Consider the following 16,127-nt stretch of genomic DNA (forward strand, 5'->3'; position numbering starts at 1 on the left):
CGGCAGCGACGGAGTCGTAAGCGGAATCGGAACGCTGTTTTCACTAGATCATAAGCTCTACGCTTCCGATAACGACTCCGACTCCGTCGCTAGTGAAAACCAGCCTTAATGTGTTGGCCAGCCGCAACGCAGGTTATGCTGATGCGGACCAAAATTAAGTAAGATTTTAATTTCTCTAAAATTGCTGTCAGGCGATCCGTCTTTACATATGTTCTCATGTAGTTTGATTCTTGAAGGTCATATGACTGTCACGATGGATGCCAAGCTCAGTCACGCTAGGGTAGCGAATTGTGAAATATCCAACAGCCATTGCACAAAGCCAAAATAAATACAGTAGTTCGAAGCATGACCTCGCTTAACCAGCGAACAACTGCTAGAGAGGAATTGAGACTTTTAAGTGCACATAAGAGAGGATAACTGATAACGGACTAGTAAGGACAAAAGAATACTTCAGTGTAAGTATTTAAACCTATTGTAGTACAGTCCTAAACCCCGTTAATACGGACACTGTTGGCACTATCGAATTGTGACGAGGTATTAAAAACAAAAAAAAAACGAAACACGAATGGCTTCGCAGCTGAGCGGTTTTGGTTTCTTGGGCATAGAGTAAAATCGGCGCCGTTTCGACCATCCAAACTAAATGCCCAGCAGTCTGCTCTATTACTTGTTTTTTACGTTTATTGAACCCATTTTATCCGCTTCGCTATTCTGAGGGTCGTTGAAATTCCCAAGGCAAACCTTGCCCGTGAGCAACATAGGCAAAAATGTCAGTACTCAAAACGGAGTGATACCTAACCTCTGTTTAAGGAACTCTGCAGTTTCTCGTCACTCACCAATTCTAAACCATGATAGAATATTTTGAGGAAAATTCGTATAAATTTTGCAAAATTAGGGGAACGTCTTCCCAAGATTTAGTAGCACTACTTGCGGCTCGAGGTTGCGAAACAAAGTTTCAAAATCGAACCATTTTGGGAAACTAATCGAGGATAGTATGTATATATCCTGGACCTGAAGAGAAGGCTTTTTATCTTTCCAGTCCCGCTTTATTATTATTATCTGAATGGTTCCCGTCAGTCACGCACTGCTAATCACGAAACAGTGTCGACAGGTGTGTCGAAAAAGCGTCGACTCTTCTATACCAGCGTTCTTTAAAACTCTCATGGACTGTGTGCGTTAAGTTTCACCAATATATTGCCGAAATATTGCCTTTAAATAAATCAGCCCTTTGCTGTATGACGCCCGCCTTGCATTGAGTTTTGTTCTGATTTCCACATCAAGTGACGTCTGGCATTTGCATTTCTCGCAAGAAAGAAACAGTCGATTTTATTTACGCTTTGAGTGGAACTCTGCATTCAAAGGTTTTTACTAAAAAAATACTGTCGCACAGATCAGTTATCTGTTGAGTTTTCCGACCTAAAAACTGAAAATGAAGGGGGAAAATATAACAAGAATTCAAAGCTTTCAACGCTTTTATAGAAAGGAATTAACCAAATGATATGCGTTATAGATAGATTTAAATTACCAATACTTTGCAGCCCGAAGGCTGAATTACGTATTTACAAATTATGGAATTGAGAAATTGTGTATATAAAACTAAGTACAGTAGATATAAAAGTATGAATAATATGATAAAAGGCCAGTTTCGAGGTAAAACCAGGTATTTAGAAAAAAAACTGTAATAAAGACTGTAAAATTTAAAATGCAAGGTTTTTACCTAAAAGAGCCCCTTTTTTTGTAAAAAACAAAAAACAAAAACAAAACAATACTTCTACAAGCGTGTTACCGTAAAAAGACAGCTTTTTAACGCGGACCGTTTCTTTATGTAACAATGTGACCGTTAAATGAAGTCGCAAACTCTTCTTTTTATACCGTAAATGATCGATTAAGCTCCGCGACGCTTATTTCAATTTCCTTGTTTTCGGTGCGGCGCTCATACAAGAGCGGCGTTTATTCGACAGCGGCGCTTATTTCAACTACCGGTAAATCACTGAGGATAATGTAGAGAGAATTAAGTGACGCGCGTACTAGGTATGCACGATTTAATATAAATTATGAACCCGTTTTTAAGAGTTTCCCTACATTAAAACTTTAGAACTCACGGGTTGGTCGAGGTCTTATTTCTCAAGCCATATGGTTTTGATATCTCTTTATATCAAGCGCTGTAACAAAATTTAAAGGTGGTGCGTAAATTTGTAAATACCCAAATTAGCGCTGCGACGCTTAGTAAATTATTTTCGGTGAGAGTGCGGCGCTTATTCAAGTAGTAGCGCTTAATCGATCATTTACGGTAAGCGTAGAGTGTTTCGTCAACCGTTTTTGGTCATTTGACTGCTAGCACGGCATGATAAAGAAGCACTAATCTGGAAAAATGCCATTTATCTCTTTATTTTTTATTTCAGTCTATCTTTGACAGGACCAGGAGCTTGACAGGACAAATGGCTAAACCGGAGGACAGTGGCCTATATACAGGATCATTACTTACCTTGAATGCCAGCTCATCAGATGAATATGTTAAGGGTATTTATGACGAATGGGCTGAAAAATATGACAAGGTACTGCCGCTTTCAGTGATATTCCCCATTTCAGAAGGGTAATAGGTACAACAGACTGCAAAGCAGTCCGTATTTTTGCGTATTCAAGTACGCGCGAGCAGTCAAACAAAAGGTCTGCAACGAGGCTGAAAACAGAGAGCGAGACAGGGGAGAGACGCTAAAAATACAGTTTTTTTTCTCTCGCCTAACGGGCGTGTGAGGCTCGCGCGCTTCGCGCGCGTAAGACTCTTACCCCACGCTTTACCGATTTCTTTACTGACTTTGAGAAAAAAAACCGACTATTTTGTAATCTATGGGTACAAGGTTTTGGCGTAGTAGCGGTTTGTGGGATCGTTTGTGTCGGACAAGCGTTAATTACTTCTGATTGGTTAACGGTTGCCTTGAATACCATCGACCAATCATAAGTAACGCTTGTCCAGCCAAACGATCTCGGAAGTTACTTCTCCCAAAGTGTGTATTCATTCTCCCTATATATAGCCTGTTCCAGGCTCCAAGATAGTCAAGTCCGTTGACTTGAGGAAGCGCGAACACGAAAATATAACCTTAACGCCGACTATTCGCGTGCATTCCCCACTATCTGAGAGCGTGGAACAGGCGATTCTCCCTAGAGTCTGAAGTGGGAAATTAACCGCTGCTTTGAGATCTCCGACAGTAACAAAAACATCTCATTTTGTGCCGATGTATTCCACACGCTTTCTCTTTCTGTATATTTTCTTTGCTTCGTTCCTCTATTTTGAATTTTTTTTTTTTAATACACACGTGCATTCAAGTGCACAGGCTAATTTGATTAACTAGAACAGAGAAATAATGAATGATTACAGGGTGTGCTTATGGCTTAGTCAATTCCAAGCGTACCCATCCACTCCCTCGCCCCCCCCCCCCCCCCCCCCCTTCGCCGCAGCTCTTAAGTGTTGTGTTCTCACTGTGAGGCATTTGGCATCAAAGGGGTACCCTGGGATGGGCAAAATGTCATTTTCCACTTTCTCAAAGAACGAGTTGACAATTTCTCTTCAGATTCTTCGCAAAGCTTCCCAAACTGGCTCCCACGGCCTTTTTAGCCTTTTCACGGGCCTTTGCAAAATCCGCGAAATTCAGGGAATTAACTAGTCCCACGAAAGTTTCATGCCACACGTATCTCTTTTTTCATCAGGTTACAGGAGAGGCTGGCTACGTAGCTTACAAGACATGCACTCCAATCTTTGACCAACTCCTGCGGGACAAATTTGACAGCAAACGCTCAGAGCTGCGAATCATTGATGCGGGAGCTGGGACAGGGATTGTGGGGAAGGTCCTACAGGATCTCGGCTACACCAACATCGACGCCCTCGACATCTCGCAGAAGATGTTAGACGAAGCAAAGAAGCTGAATGTGTACAAGAATTTCTTTTGTGCGCCGCTTAGTGAGGAACCTGTAGCGGAAATCGCAAATGATCAGTACGATGCTCTGATCTGTATTGGTACCCTTACAGTTGGTCACGTTAAGCCAAGTGCTTTCGATGAGATTGTGCGCATTGTGAAACCTGGTAAGAAGCTAAGGGTCTGTTTATATAAGGTTAGCCAGCCCCATTGGCAGGGCCGGCCCGCTTTCGATCCGGTCTAGTTCGGCTCACGCTTTGTTTTCTCTTAAAGCTTTCGTTGTGCTTATATGAGAGTGGGGCTGGCCCGACTTGGTACGTCTGTTAAACTTTGATCTACATGCTACGATATAATATCGTTTACACTTATACAATCAGCGTACCAAGAGCGGGTAACATTGGAGTTCTCCGCGACGAATGTTTGAGTATGGTTCCTCAGGTGACAGCAACGCAGCTGCTGATGTTGTTACTCTTTCGCCCAAGTTTTGTCATATTACATCTGTTCTTGCGAATCTCCACTGGCTCCCGATTGATCTTTGGATTGAATTTAAAATACTTCCTGTTACTTACAAGACTCTCCATGGACTTTCTCCTACTCATATTAAAGATCTTCTTCAAAGTTACCTCCCGGCAGAGGATCTTAGGACTTCGAAACAAAATCTGCTTGCAGTACGTGCTTTCAACATAAACAGTTATGGTCGTCGTGCGTTTTCTGTTTCTACGCCGCTTCTTTGGAACATTCTTCCTCAGCATATTAGGGATGCTGGATCACTACACATTTTTAAAAGACAGTTGAAAATTGTTCTTTTTAGACGCGCTTTTTTAAATAGATGACTTGGCAATGGTGTTTTTTTAAATCTTGAATTATTTCATCTCTAGTTCTTGTAGTTTTTTATGGTGGTGTTTAAATTTTAACTATTACTGTGTTTTAAATTTTTTAAACTTGTAAATAGCGCCTTTGGACCTTGGGAATGGGCGCTTTACAGGTATAAAGGTCTAATTATCATTACTATTATTATTATTATTATTATTATTATTATTATTATTATTATTATTGTTATTGTTATTATTTCCAAGCAGAATGGCGAGCGATGTTTGTTCACTTTTAAGAAAATTAATTTGTCCAATCAAAAGCCAGAGAGTGGTGCACGAGTATTGCGCCAAGTTTTCCCGTCTTTTATATCATAGGTGTTTGAGCGGATTCGCTTCGCGGGTTGCTCAGTGGTCATATGATAAATAATTGCTGAAACCATATTAAAGGGGAATTTTTCTCATAAAATGAGACAAATGGAAATGGGAATAGGAGACATTCTTATATTTTATTGCGGTGAGGGTAAAAGGCAGAAAGATTGCGGAATGGCATGTGGCATGGCTTGCGGAATGACATAATAATGCAGAATATAATCTATGGGAAATGGCGCAAAGAAATAAATTAACGAGGAAAGCATGCGCGCGTCTCTGCCGCGCCTTTTTTGGCGCCAATTTGCTGGTTCATTTATTGCTTTTATTAAAGCAAGGCTAAAATTGAAACACAGCTGATACACAAATACTGCAAATACTTGATCAGTCATCGATAACTCGTTTCCAAAATAAACTGAAACGGTTCTTTACTCACATCTCTTTTCCAGTGAAAGTACGAAAACATGTCAAGTTTAAACAGTCTTCTATTGAGTTTTCACTCTCCTCATTACATAGAAAAACATCGTAACAGCGCAGGAGGTAAAATAGAAAGGAGGAAGAGAGAGGACCCTGGGAACGAGGGTGCTGGAAAATGGCAGACACGGTAGTCCCAAATGAAATAAACAAATAAGCCTCGTAACTTCGTGTAGACGTACTGTGTCGCAAATCTGTATGGGTTTTTAGGAGTATATAACCTGTGCTACTTGGCTAAACTCAAATCAAGCGTCACTCTTTATCGGTGAACGAAACAGATCATTTTCGAGACCAAATGAACTCCTCGCGAGTCAAACATTAATTCGTCATCCACAGATCGAGTGAAGCGGTGAACTGCTCTATGTCTCCTTTTGGCCTTTCCGCGTCTCTTCGCACCTCCCTTGTTTGTGTGAGTGTGTGCGTTTGAACGAGAACTATATAGCCAAGTCATTAACTTTTTTTTTTTTTTTTTAACAGTTGGTGTGATGCCTTACCAGCTTTACTAACTTAATAACGGTAAAGGTAAAGGAGAAAAAAGGCTAAAAGTTGGAAGGAAGAGAAAAAGAAAAGAAACAAAGAAAGAGAAAAAGCACGCAAACTCGGTTCCTAGGAATCGAGCTCGCGCTTCTCCGCCAACTGTTAGCTTCGCTTGCCTGAAACTCCACCACGCAGCCAAGGAAACAAAACACAAGATACGTTCGATCTCTGAATGTGAGGATCAATCACGCGACCCACAGTCTTAAAAGAAACACTTCTCACGCGGTTACAAATGCAAATAAGGGTAAGAAAAGTTACTTTAATCATGCAAATATCTTTTGCAGAAAAAAATTAAAGCAGAAGGGAGCGTGACCTTCCAAAACATCTTTTCTTCATTGTCCGGCTTTCGAGATGTAGTATCGGTGCTGCCAGCAGCCCGGCTAATAAAGGCAAGTAAAACCATTGTGGCTGTGTAAAAAGCTAATCGACCGTGAGAAATCAAGGAGTCTTTCCTGGCTTTTTGATTATCATCGTAGTTGAGCCCGCAATATTAAAAAAGCGGCTGCTTGTGAATTGATTGGCGTCAAAAAAGGGCGCAATTTTCAGTTTAATTTATTTCTTAAAGTCATTCTGCGTATATTACATTCCGCATAATTATGCCATTCAGCAAACTATGCCACATGCCATTCCGCAAACTTATTCCTCCTTTCACCCTCACCGATTTTATTGTCCAAAAAGAAAAGTTGTACAGAGCCTGCAAGACAACTGTAACAGTCCTTGCCTTCCTTATAATTTTTACTAATTGTTGTCGAAAATTAGCTAGCCTGACTAGCGGCAAATTTTATCACTTCGGCATATTGGAAAGATCGAAAATAAAAGGCTGGTAGAATGAAGAATGTCTCGTTCCATGCAAGGTAATCCAAGGCAGTCTTGGATTCTGAATTCAAAGGCCGTGGATTCCGGATTTCAGGCACTTGATTCTGGATACCTTGTTAGCGATTTCTGATACGTCGACAACTTGTATGAAAATATTGTACGCGCGCATGTTCCATGACTTTTTCTTAATTTTCGTTTTTAAACGCAATTTCGTTGATACGAAGGCTTGCCACTTGGCCTAATTCTTGTCGTCAAAGGCGGACTCAAAACTAACCGATACTTCTCTGTCTTTTCGGTTGTAGGTGGTATTATTGGGTTCACTCTTCGAAAAGACGTCTACAACGAGACTGTTGAACACGCTGTTTTCAAAGAAACAACCAAGTTTGGCTACCGCGAAAAAATGGATGAGATAGAAAACGAAAAGAGATGGAAGCTTCTACGATGTGACTTGATAGATTATCATACTACAATGGATGAATTGCGAGCAAAGTGTTACTCTTTAATGTACCAAGTTCTGTGATGGTGGACATTCCATTCTGGCCAAAGCGAGCACTCTTGTAATTTTGTAATTATTTAGCTCAATTGTAAATTAGTAATAAAATGATCAATTTTTAAACGTTTCAATCGGAGGACAGTAACAAGCTCAAACAAATTAAAGGGTGAATACAGCCGAAATTCGTGTTTGTTCTGAAGTCGAATAAACGCTGATGAGACAACTTGTTTTGTTCTTTGTTACGTTTAAAACTTGTCAGGCAAGTCGTAGCTGGTGAGCAAGCTCTCTATTTCGGGTGGCGAGCGAAGCCAGCCGCGAGAGAACGCGCGTTGGAGAACGAGGGACTGGCAAAGTGGCGCGCGAGGACCGAATGAAATCTCTGCCTAGCGTCTCCTTTTGCGCGCTGCTGGCTTAGGATATTTAGTTCCCAAATTGGGAGAGCGTTCTCGGTAACCGGTCCAGTCGCCCGATCGTCATCTCGCTCGAAGTTATGTCGCGCCCGAATTTTATCAGGTGCAGTACACAGAGAAACAACATTAAAAATAGAGTGTGTGTAAGATATCTCCTTCTTTTAACCGTCATAAACAAGCTCTCCTGGGGTTCCTGGGGGAGGGAAAATGGGAAGTAGAGCTTGCACTCGCGTCTCATAAATTTGAATATCTTCCTTTTTCGCCCCTCCGCTAGAGCTCCCCGGGAGGTTCGGGAGAGGTCCGGGATAAATGTGAAGTGAGACTTTCCTTGTTCTTTAAGCAATGATGAGACGAAACAAGCGGGATATTAAAATGTGTAATACATCTCGCTCTTTGTGCCTTGATGAAATGAAACAAGCGAGACAAATGAGTAATACATCCGGTAATACATATCGTCCTTTATCTTTGATGAGATGAAACAGGCCCGATGAATGTGTGTTAGGGATGTTTGGATGTTGTTGAACATGATATCCTTTCAGGCGACAGATATCAGCATTTCGGGTGACTTGAAAAAGAATTTTGGGCGACTTAACTATTTTCCGGCCACATAACTTTGGGTAAGATGACTCTCGGACGATTTGACCGTAAACCGCTTGCTCCCTGGCGAGGGTTGTCCAATACTCACAAATAGACTCTATTGGTGTTAGTGGCGATAAGAAGGGTCTCCATTGGTACCAATGGTACGATTGGTACCAATAGAAAATGATGTCATTCCAATGGTTCGACTGGTGAATATGCATCTCATTAAGGGGACTTAGATTATTTTCTCATGTTGTCTGGCTGGGTACAGGGCAATTCCAATGGTCCATTGGTACCAATGGTACGATTGGTACCAATAGAAAAGCATGTCATTCCAGTGGTTCTATTGGTGAATATGCATCTCATTAAGGGGACTTAGATTATTTTGTCATGTGGCCTGGCTGGGTACAGGGCAATTCCGATGGTCCATTGGTACCAATGGTACGATTGGTACCAATAGAAAAGCATGTCGTTACAATGGTTCTACTGGTGAATATGCATCTCATTAAGGGAATTTAGAATATTTTCCATGTGATCTAGCTGGGTACAGGGCAATTCCAATGGTCCATTGGTACCAATGGTACGATTGGTACCAATAGAAAAGCACATCATTCCAATGGTTCTATTGGTGAATGTGCATCTCATTAAGGGGACTTAGATTATTTTTTATGTGATATCACTAGGTACAGGGCATTTCTGACGGTCCATTGTAGTGAAGAAAGTCAACAGCTAGTCATGGACTTGCATTTATGGGGGTTTAAGCGCATATTGTTGTTAACAGCGAAAGCGTGGATATCATCAACTACTACATTCAATAAAGATGGCGAATTGCGAGGTACAACCTCCAAAACCGTCATATCATCCACGAATTTAATGCGGGCACCTCAACTTTGAACAAGGTCATTGATCATAACAGCAAACAACACAGGACTCAATTTTGTGCCCTGAGGAATGCCTCCATTTAGATATAAAGGAGCAGAAACCGAGGCGCCAACGCCTGTGACCTGAGCCCTCCCCTGCAAAAAAGATGCGACCCACCTAAGCAAGCTCCAGTGGAGATTGTACTTTGTAGAAAGCTTCTCCATCAATATAAGGTGATCAATAAGGTCAAAACCTGTTTTAAAATCAGCAATAAATAACCTTAGATAGCAACCGCCGCTGTCCAGGGCTTCTAAAGCCAGGTGTAAAAGATAGACGAGGGCCTGCTCGGTAGATTTACCAGCTACCGCGAATTGGTTTCTGTCGAGGTTGCCTACAATAGATGGATATACTCTAGCTAATGTGAAGCCCTCCAGCACTTTAGCGAGCTGGCATGTGAGAGAGATTGGCCTCACATCGTCCTCGATGCACTTGGGAGGAGTCACCTTGGGGAGGGAAGGGACTATTGCGCTCTTGAGGAGAGGAGGAATGAAGCCCTCACAAAGCGTTGAGTCGTAAAGATCGGCAACAACTAGCACGAGTTCAAAAGCGAAATAGTTTTGAACTGAATTCTATTCGTTATCGTGCTTGATTCCTGCTGTATTAGCATTGGTAACTTCACTTGACAAGGGACTGTCTCGTGTTTTTAAAGTGCAGACAGGTTTTGTGTTTTGGGTGCTTCGTTTTCGAGATTTGGGTGCCTCGTGCTTCGGTCTTCATTTTCGAAACTACCGCTTGCATAGATGGCTTATAGAACGAAGAATACACATGGCATGTTTGTATTTCGACCTCGCTATATTATAACTATTAGCAATTACTGTTAGCGCTAGTTTGACCTCACGTCGTAACTATTAGCGAAGTTTTACTTTGTGTGAGAGCGAAATTGTTTTGCGTGGTTGGCATATAGAACGAGGAACATTCAGAATAACTATTAGCGCGTTTCTACTTTGTGTGAGAGGGAAATGTTTTGTGTGGTTAGCTTATAGAACGAGGAATATTCATAATAACTATTAGCGAGTTTCTACTTTGTGTGAGAGCGAAAATGTTTTGTGTGGTTAGCTTATAGAACGAGGAATATTCATAATAACTATTAGCGCGTTTCTAATTTGTGTGAGAGCGAAATTGTTTTGCGTGGCTAGCTTATAGAACGAGGAATATTCATAATAACTATTAGCGCGTTTCTACTTTGTGTGAGAACGAACATGTTTTGTGTGGTTAGCTTAAAGAACGAGGAATATTCATAATGACTATTAGCGCGTTTCTACTTTGCGTGAAAGCGAAAATGTTTTGTGTGGTTAGCTTAAAGAACGAGGAATATTCATAATAACTATTAGCGCGTTTCTACCTTGTGTGCGAGCGAAATTGTTTCCCGTAGATGTCAGTTTGACGAATCGTATCCGTTTGTGTATATTGGACGTGTGTCCACAGGGCACCCTCACAATCTGTTTTTGTAGCCGATTGTTATTTTATAGTAAATGTACTGGATTTACCGTTTGCTATCACCTATAGCGATATAACGCTAACTATGTATATAAATCAATGATAAATAAACTTTGAATTACCTTACCTGTGGTGTATAGTCGTCCTTTTGCCTCAAAAGCGGTTTTTTGAGCGATTTTGAATGAATTTGAGTTCGCCGTTGACTGTTCCACATAATAGAAGGACAAGGGAGGAATCCTTGTTTTGAAAGGGTTCCAGCGCCGGAGCGATTTTCCTCCCCAAAATCGCATCGCTCCGCTTTCAAACTTCGCAGCATAATGGTCAAAAGATTCACGATTCTTCTCGTACGTTCCAATCGAAAATCCATCCAAACGGCCCGGAGCTAGCCCTCGAAGAAAATCAAAATCCCACAGTATTCGAGCGACTGGACAGGGGCACCCAACGAGGAAAAAGTTCAAAACCACTTAACATAGCATTGTTGAACGTATTTTAGTATTTAAACGGTAGAAATAGTCATATTTTTATCCCCTAAAAACTTTTTATCTGTTCGGATTTCCTAGCTGAAAGTCTAGTGATCCGAAAATTATAGGGATCAAAACTTACCTTTTCCAAAATTTCAGCCAGGTAAAGGCTCCCGAAAATTCTAGGTGGCCTTTTTTAGGGTAAATATCCGTTTAAAATGAGTAATTATACCATTTTGTAGATGTTCGAAAATCCTAGGAGAGGCAGGCAAGCAAGAAATTTTACAACAAATGTTCCGAAAATTCTAGTTCTCAAATGGTCTTCCGAACAGATATTTTCCCGAAAATTGCCGTTGGGTGCCCCTGACTGGAATGCGTAGCAAGATTCATACGTGCCAGCCACAAACCGTCCCGCTGATTGCCTTTTTTTATTGGATATCGGAATCGGAACGCTGTTTTCCGATAGATCATAAGCTTCCGATAACAACTCCGACTCCTTCGCTAGTGAAAACCAGCCTTAATGCGTTGGCCGGCTGCAACGCAGGTTATGCTAATGCGGACCAAAATTAAGTAACACTTTAATTTTCCTAAAGATGCTGTCAGGCGATCCGTCTTTACAATATGTTCTCATGTAGTTTGATTTTTGAAGGTCGTATGACTGTGACGATGGATGCCAAGCTCAGTCACGCTAGGGTAGCGAATTGTGAAAATATATTCAACCGCATCAGCACAAAGCCAAATTAAATACAGTAGTTCGAAGCGTGACCTCGCTTAGCCTGCGAACAACTGCATCGGAGGAACTGAGACCTTTAAGTGCACATAAGCGAGGATAACTGAAAAAGGACTAGTAAGGACAGAAGAATACTTCAGTGTAAGTACTTAAACCTAGTGTAGTATAGTCCTAAACCCCGTCGTTAATACGGAATCGAATTATGTAACGAGGTATTAAAAACAAAAACCACGAAACAAGAATGGCTTCGCAGCTGAGCGGTTTTCAGGGTTTTGCCAAGTTGTTGGGCATAGAGTAAAGTCGGCGCCGTTTCGACTATCCAAGCTAAATACCCGGCAGTCTGCTTTATTACTTGTTTTCACGTTTATTGAACCCTTTTTACCCGCTTGTCCACCCTGAGGGTCGATGAAATTCCCAAGCCAAACCTTGCCCGTGAGTCGATTACAACATAGGCAAAAATGTCAGTACTCAAAACCATGATAGAATATTTTGAGGAGAATTCGTATAAATTTTGCAAAATTAGGGGAACGCCTTCCATATATTCGGTAGCACTACCTCGCTGCTGCTCGAGGTGGCGAAACAAAGTTCCAAAATCAAACCACTCTCTCCGATTGTTTTGGGAAACTAATCGAGGATAGTATGTATGTATCCTGGACCCGAAGAGAAGGCTTTTTGACTATTAGGCTGCTGCTGGGTATTTAGGTTGTGCAAAATTAATCTGAATCGTGCCTGTGAGTTACGCACAGCCTGACTCACGGAACAGTGTCAACAGGTGTGTGGAAGCGGCGTCGACTCTTCTATAAAAGGGAGCTTACGAATTGACGACTTTCGCACGACGACGCCGTTTGGCCACGTCATAGTCCTGCGTCGCCGTCATCTAGAAATTTGAATTTACGATTTTAAGTAAAGACGACGACGTTGGTGCGCTTGCTGCAAATTTTCCCGCCGTTTCTGAAGTTTGTTTTTTATCACTTCATGATCATAAGCCGGGTTGTTCAAACCAAAATACCTAACTTCAGAGAAACAAGAGCTTGTATTGCTTACGCTTATCGAAACAACTTTTTAAAAGAACAAGAATTTGTACTTTTATACGATGCCCATAAGTAAAAAAACCCAGAGTTTCCGTATTGGAACTACGAAAGGTTGGATTTGGACGAGAAAACAAACGACGAATGCAAGGTTGAGTTTCGTTTCTAGAGAGATGACATTTATAAACTTGCGGAACAGCTGCAGTTACCTGACGAGATAACCACTTAAAATGGTTTAGTAGTACCTTCGGTACCTGCATTATGCATGTATCTCAAGCGCTATGCCTACCCTTGCCGATACGGAGATTTGGTTTACCATTTTGCCAGACCGGTTCTTGAGATTTCTATCATAAATAACCACATAATGGACTTGATTTATGAGCGCTGGCATCATCTGCTTACAAGGTATAATCATCATTTGTTAACCCCTTCCAAGCTTCGCCAGTATGCTGATGCTATCCAACAGGCAGGAGCTGCCCTAGATAACTGCTGGGGATTCATAGATGGAACTGTACGTCCAGTTTGTAGGCCTAACGAAAACCAGCGATCCATCTACAATGGCCATAAACGTGTCCACTCCATTAAGTTTCAGGCTGTCGCTTAGCCTAATGGATTAGTGGGGAATCTATTTGGCCCAGTTGAGGGAAGACGCCATGACAGTTTCATGCTAGCTGCCTCCGGATTCTTGCAGGAACTGCAAAGGTTTTCCAACTGCCCCGTAACTGGCCTTCCCCTCTGCGTGTACGGTGCCCCTGCCTATCCGATACGTGCACACCTACAAAGGCCCTATAAAGGCGCAGTCCTGATCCCAGCTCAACAAGATTTTAACACCTCAATGAGCAAAGTTCGCTCTTCAGTCGAGTGGATATTCGGGGATATTGTCAATTATTTTAAGTTCTTAGATTTTAAAAAGAATCTGAAAATCGGATTGAGTGCTGTAGGAAAGATGTATGTAACATGTGCGTTAATGCAGAATGCACGAAGCATTTTATACGGTTCTGTTACGTCAGAGTATTTTGGTGTTAATCCGCCAACTCTAGAGGAATACTTCATTTGATATAATGTGCTTAAGATACACTTGTGATACTCCAGTTATACAACATAAACACTCTAGTCGCTTGAAGGTTTAATTTGAAATGCAATAGAACTCAAGTTCAAAAAAGAACACATGTAAAGCCAATAGTAGTGTTAACACGCGTGCCAGAACATCTACGTGCAATAAAGTGATGAAAATCAACATCGAATGCTAAGGTTGCTTGTTCATGCTATAATATTACAAAACCAAAAACAACAACGAAAAAATAAGTTGCGTGTTTACAAGAAAACTGAACAATAACTACTCCGATCATAACTACGGTCCCTTTTTTAAGAGTTCAATGACTGCTTGTGTCTGCGCTTGCTGGCTGTTAAGCATCATTTTTATCATTATGCATAAACTGCTGTTGCTGCTGTTGCTGTTGCTGCACCTGTAACTGTTGCTGGTCCCGCAGCTGAGTGAACAATGCTTGCTGGGTAGTAGCTGTAGCTACGTCTTGCCTCCTCTTCATGTCTAGCTCATCTCGCCTTAACTGAGAGTCCCTCTCCGCTGCCCCCCTTAGATAGATTTCGTGGTTCATCTTTGCCATTTCTCTTCTTAGTCTGAGCTAGCCTCTCCATGGCTCTCTCCCTCATCTCCTCGCCTGCTGCTTTATCTTGATCTGCCTTGTTTCGATCCACATTAGTGCGGGATTCCTTGGTCTTCTCTTCCTCCTCTCTTCTCTCCATATAGTCTTCCATTATTTGATCTATTTCTCGGTATTCGGGGGAAATTCCCGAACCCCTCTCGGCCTCTCTCTTCCTGGCCTTGGAATCCCTTTCCAGGATTTTCAAGCGGTCCCTCAAACCCTTTTGCGAAACGAAAAATTGGGGCTCTTTGATGTTATTCAGAATTTTGCATATTTCGTCTAAACAGTTTCCCCGCTCTCTGGTGCCTGAACGGTGCTTCCATAGTTCCCAACTAAGGAGTTCGCGACCAAATATGGTGTCATGTTTAACTGACCACTTCATTTTCGGCATTCTGTGAAAAAAATTATAAAAATATATAAATATAATTTACTGAACAGTTAAATCACTAACTTACTAAGCTAACTGTTAAGGTAACGTTTCTCCGCTAGCTATTTATCTATGAGATCACACTCGCTGGTTGATTGTCTCACAAGCTTAAGAAAATAACACAATAGAAAATGAAAAACAACAAAATCAGTTCGCCCAGCGAGCAGAAAAGCAAACACAGCTGTAAACCAAGGAAAGTTTGCAATTGCGTGTTTCTACAACACCAAGCTAGCTATAAGATCCCTCTTAACAAGAGAAAAGGAGTAAAAATAAACTTTTCATTGACTTTAAAATTGTTTTGAAAGCTGGCAGGGTAAGAAATTCTTTTTTTGTTCAGCGAAGTATGTAAACTTACCAGCTATAGCCAACTCGGATCTGTTTCTTACTGTTGATGTGACAACTCAAAAAAAAAAAAAGATACGCCACTTTTCGGTCCTTTCAAATTTAATGAGCACCAGAAAATGTCTTATACTTTAGTGCAGTGTGATTAAAAAGAAAGATGTCCATACAGCAATCAACTTTTCATTCATACCTTTTCGTGCCTTCGCCAGCGCTTTCATGAGTTGCCATGGCTGTAGAAGGTAGAATTGAATGAAAACAGACAAAAAAAGTCAAAAACATTCGTAAAGAACATGTTACTAATATAATACTTTGATTTTTCTGGCAAAAACACGTGAATTATCGATAGAAAACTTTGAAAACTAACCTCACGTCCTGCTTTCTTTAAGACGCCGGCAAATCGCTCTTACCAACGTCGTTGACTTTTGCTCGACGCCGGCAAGTGCCAAGACAGGCATGCTCAGTAGGTATGTCACGCAATCTAACGGCGTCGTCGTGCGAAAGTCGTCGATTCGTAAGCTCCCTAAAGTACTAAAGTGTGACGTCATAAAAATGAAATTTCTGAAATTATGGGATTTGTCAGGATATTCTGAAAGAACAATGCCCAAGAGGCCTATCTGCCAAAAATGAGCATTTCTGGGCAAATTGTCCCTGAGATCGTAGCCCAGTTATGCTTAGAAAACTCCATACAAACCCTTCTAAATTTTTTTGGGGTCGACCCAAAA

At 41.4% G+C, this 16,127-nt stretch overlaps 2 protein-coding genes and 1 pseudogene across 2 annotated transcripts in view; 2 read left to right on the forward strand and 1 right to left on the reverse strand.

Annotated features, from left to right (window-relative positions):
• Nucleotides 1-357: 357 nt before the first annotated feature.
• On the forward strand, nt 358-7,555 carry LOC140929397 (methyltransferase-like protein 27). Its single transcript, XM_073379198.1, has 4 exons — nt 358-455; nt 2,414-2,552; nt 3,703-4,075; nt 7,216-7,555. Exons 2-4 carry the CDS (start codon nt 2,436-2,438, stop codon nt 7,431-7,433), a joined length of 708 nt encoding a protein of 235 aa, XP_073235299.1. The 5' UTR covers nt 358-455; nt 2,414-2,435; the 3' UTR covers nt 7,434-7,555.
• Nucleotides 7,556-12,045: 4,490 nt separating this feature from the next.
• The window catches only part of LOC140929398 (methyltransferase-like protein 27), an 11,537-nt gene continuing 7,455 nt past the window's right edge, over nt 12,046-16,127 (forward strand). The window contains exon 1 of the mRNA XM_073379199.1: nt 12,046-12,085. The gene's annotated coding sequence lies outside the window, so the exon portion shown is untranslated. The remainder of the gene's footprint in view (nt 12,086-16,127) is intronic.
• Nucleotides 14,324-15,106, reverse strand: LOC140931598 (uncharacterized; annotated as a pseudogene).

Source organism: Porites lutea, chromosome 3 (assembly GCF_958299795.1).
Source record: "Porites lutea chromosome 3, jaPorLute2.1, whole genome shotgun sequence".
NCBI lineage: Eukaryota > Metazoa > Cnidaria > Anthozoa > Scleractinia > Poritidae > Porites > Porites lutea.

Coding starts and splice junctions, on each gene's coding strand:
- LOC140929397 (XM_073379198.1), top strand. CDS start 2,436: ATGGCTAAACCGGAGGACAGTGGCCTATATACAGGATCATTACTTACC. Junction 2,553..3,702: donor GGGCTGAAAAATATGACAAG/GTACTGCCGCTT, acceptor TTTTTTCATCAG/GTTACAGGAGAGGCTGGCTA. Junction 4,076..7,215: donor TGTGCGCATTGTGAAACCTG/GTAAGAAGCTAA, acceptor TTTCGGTTGTAG/GTGGTATTATTGGGTTCACT.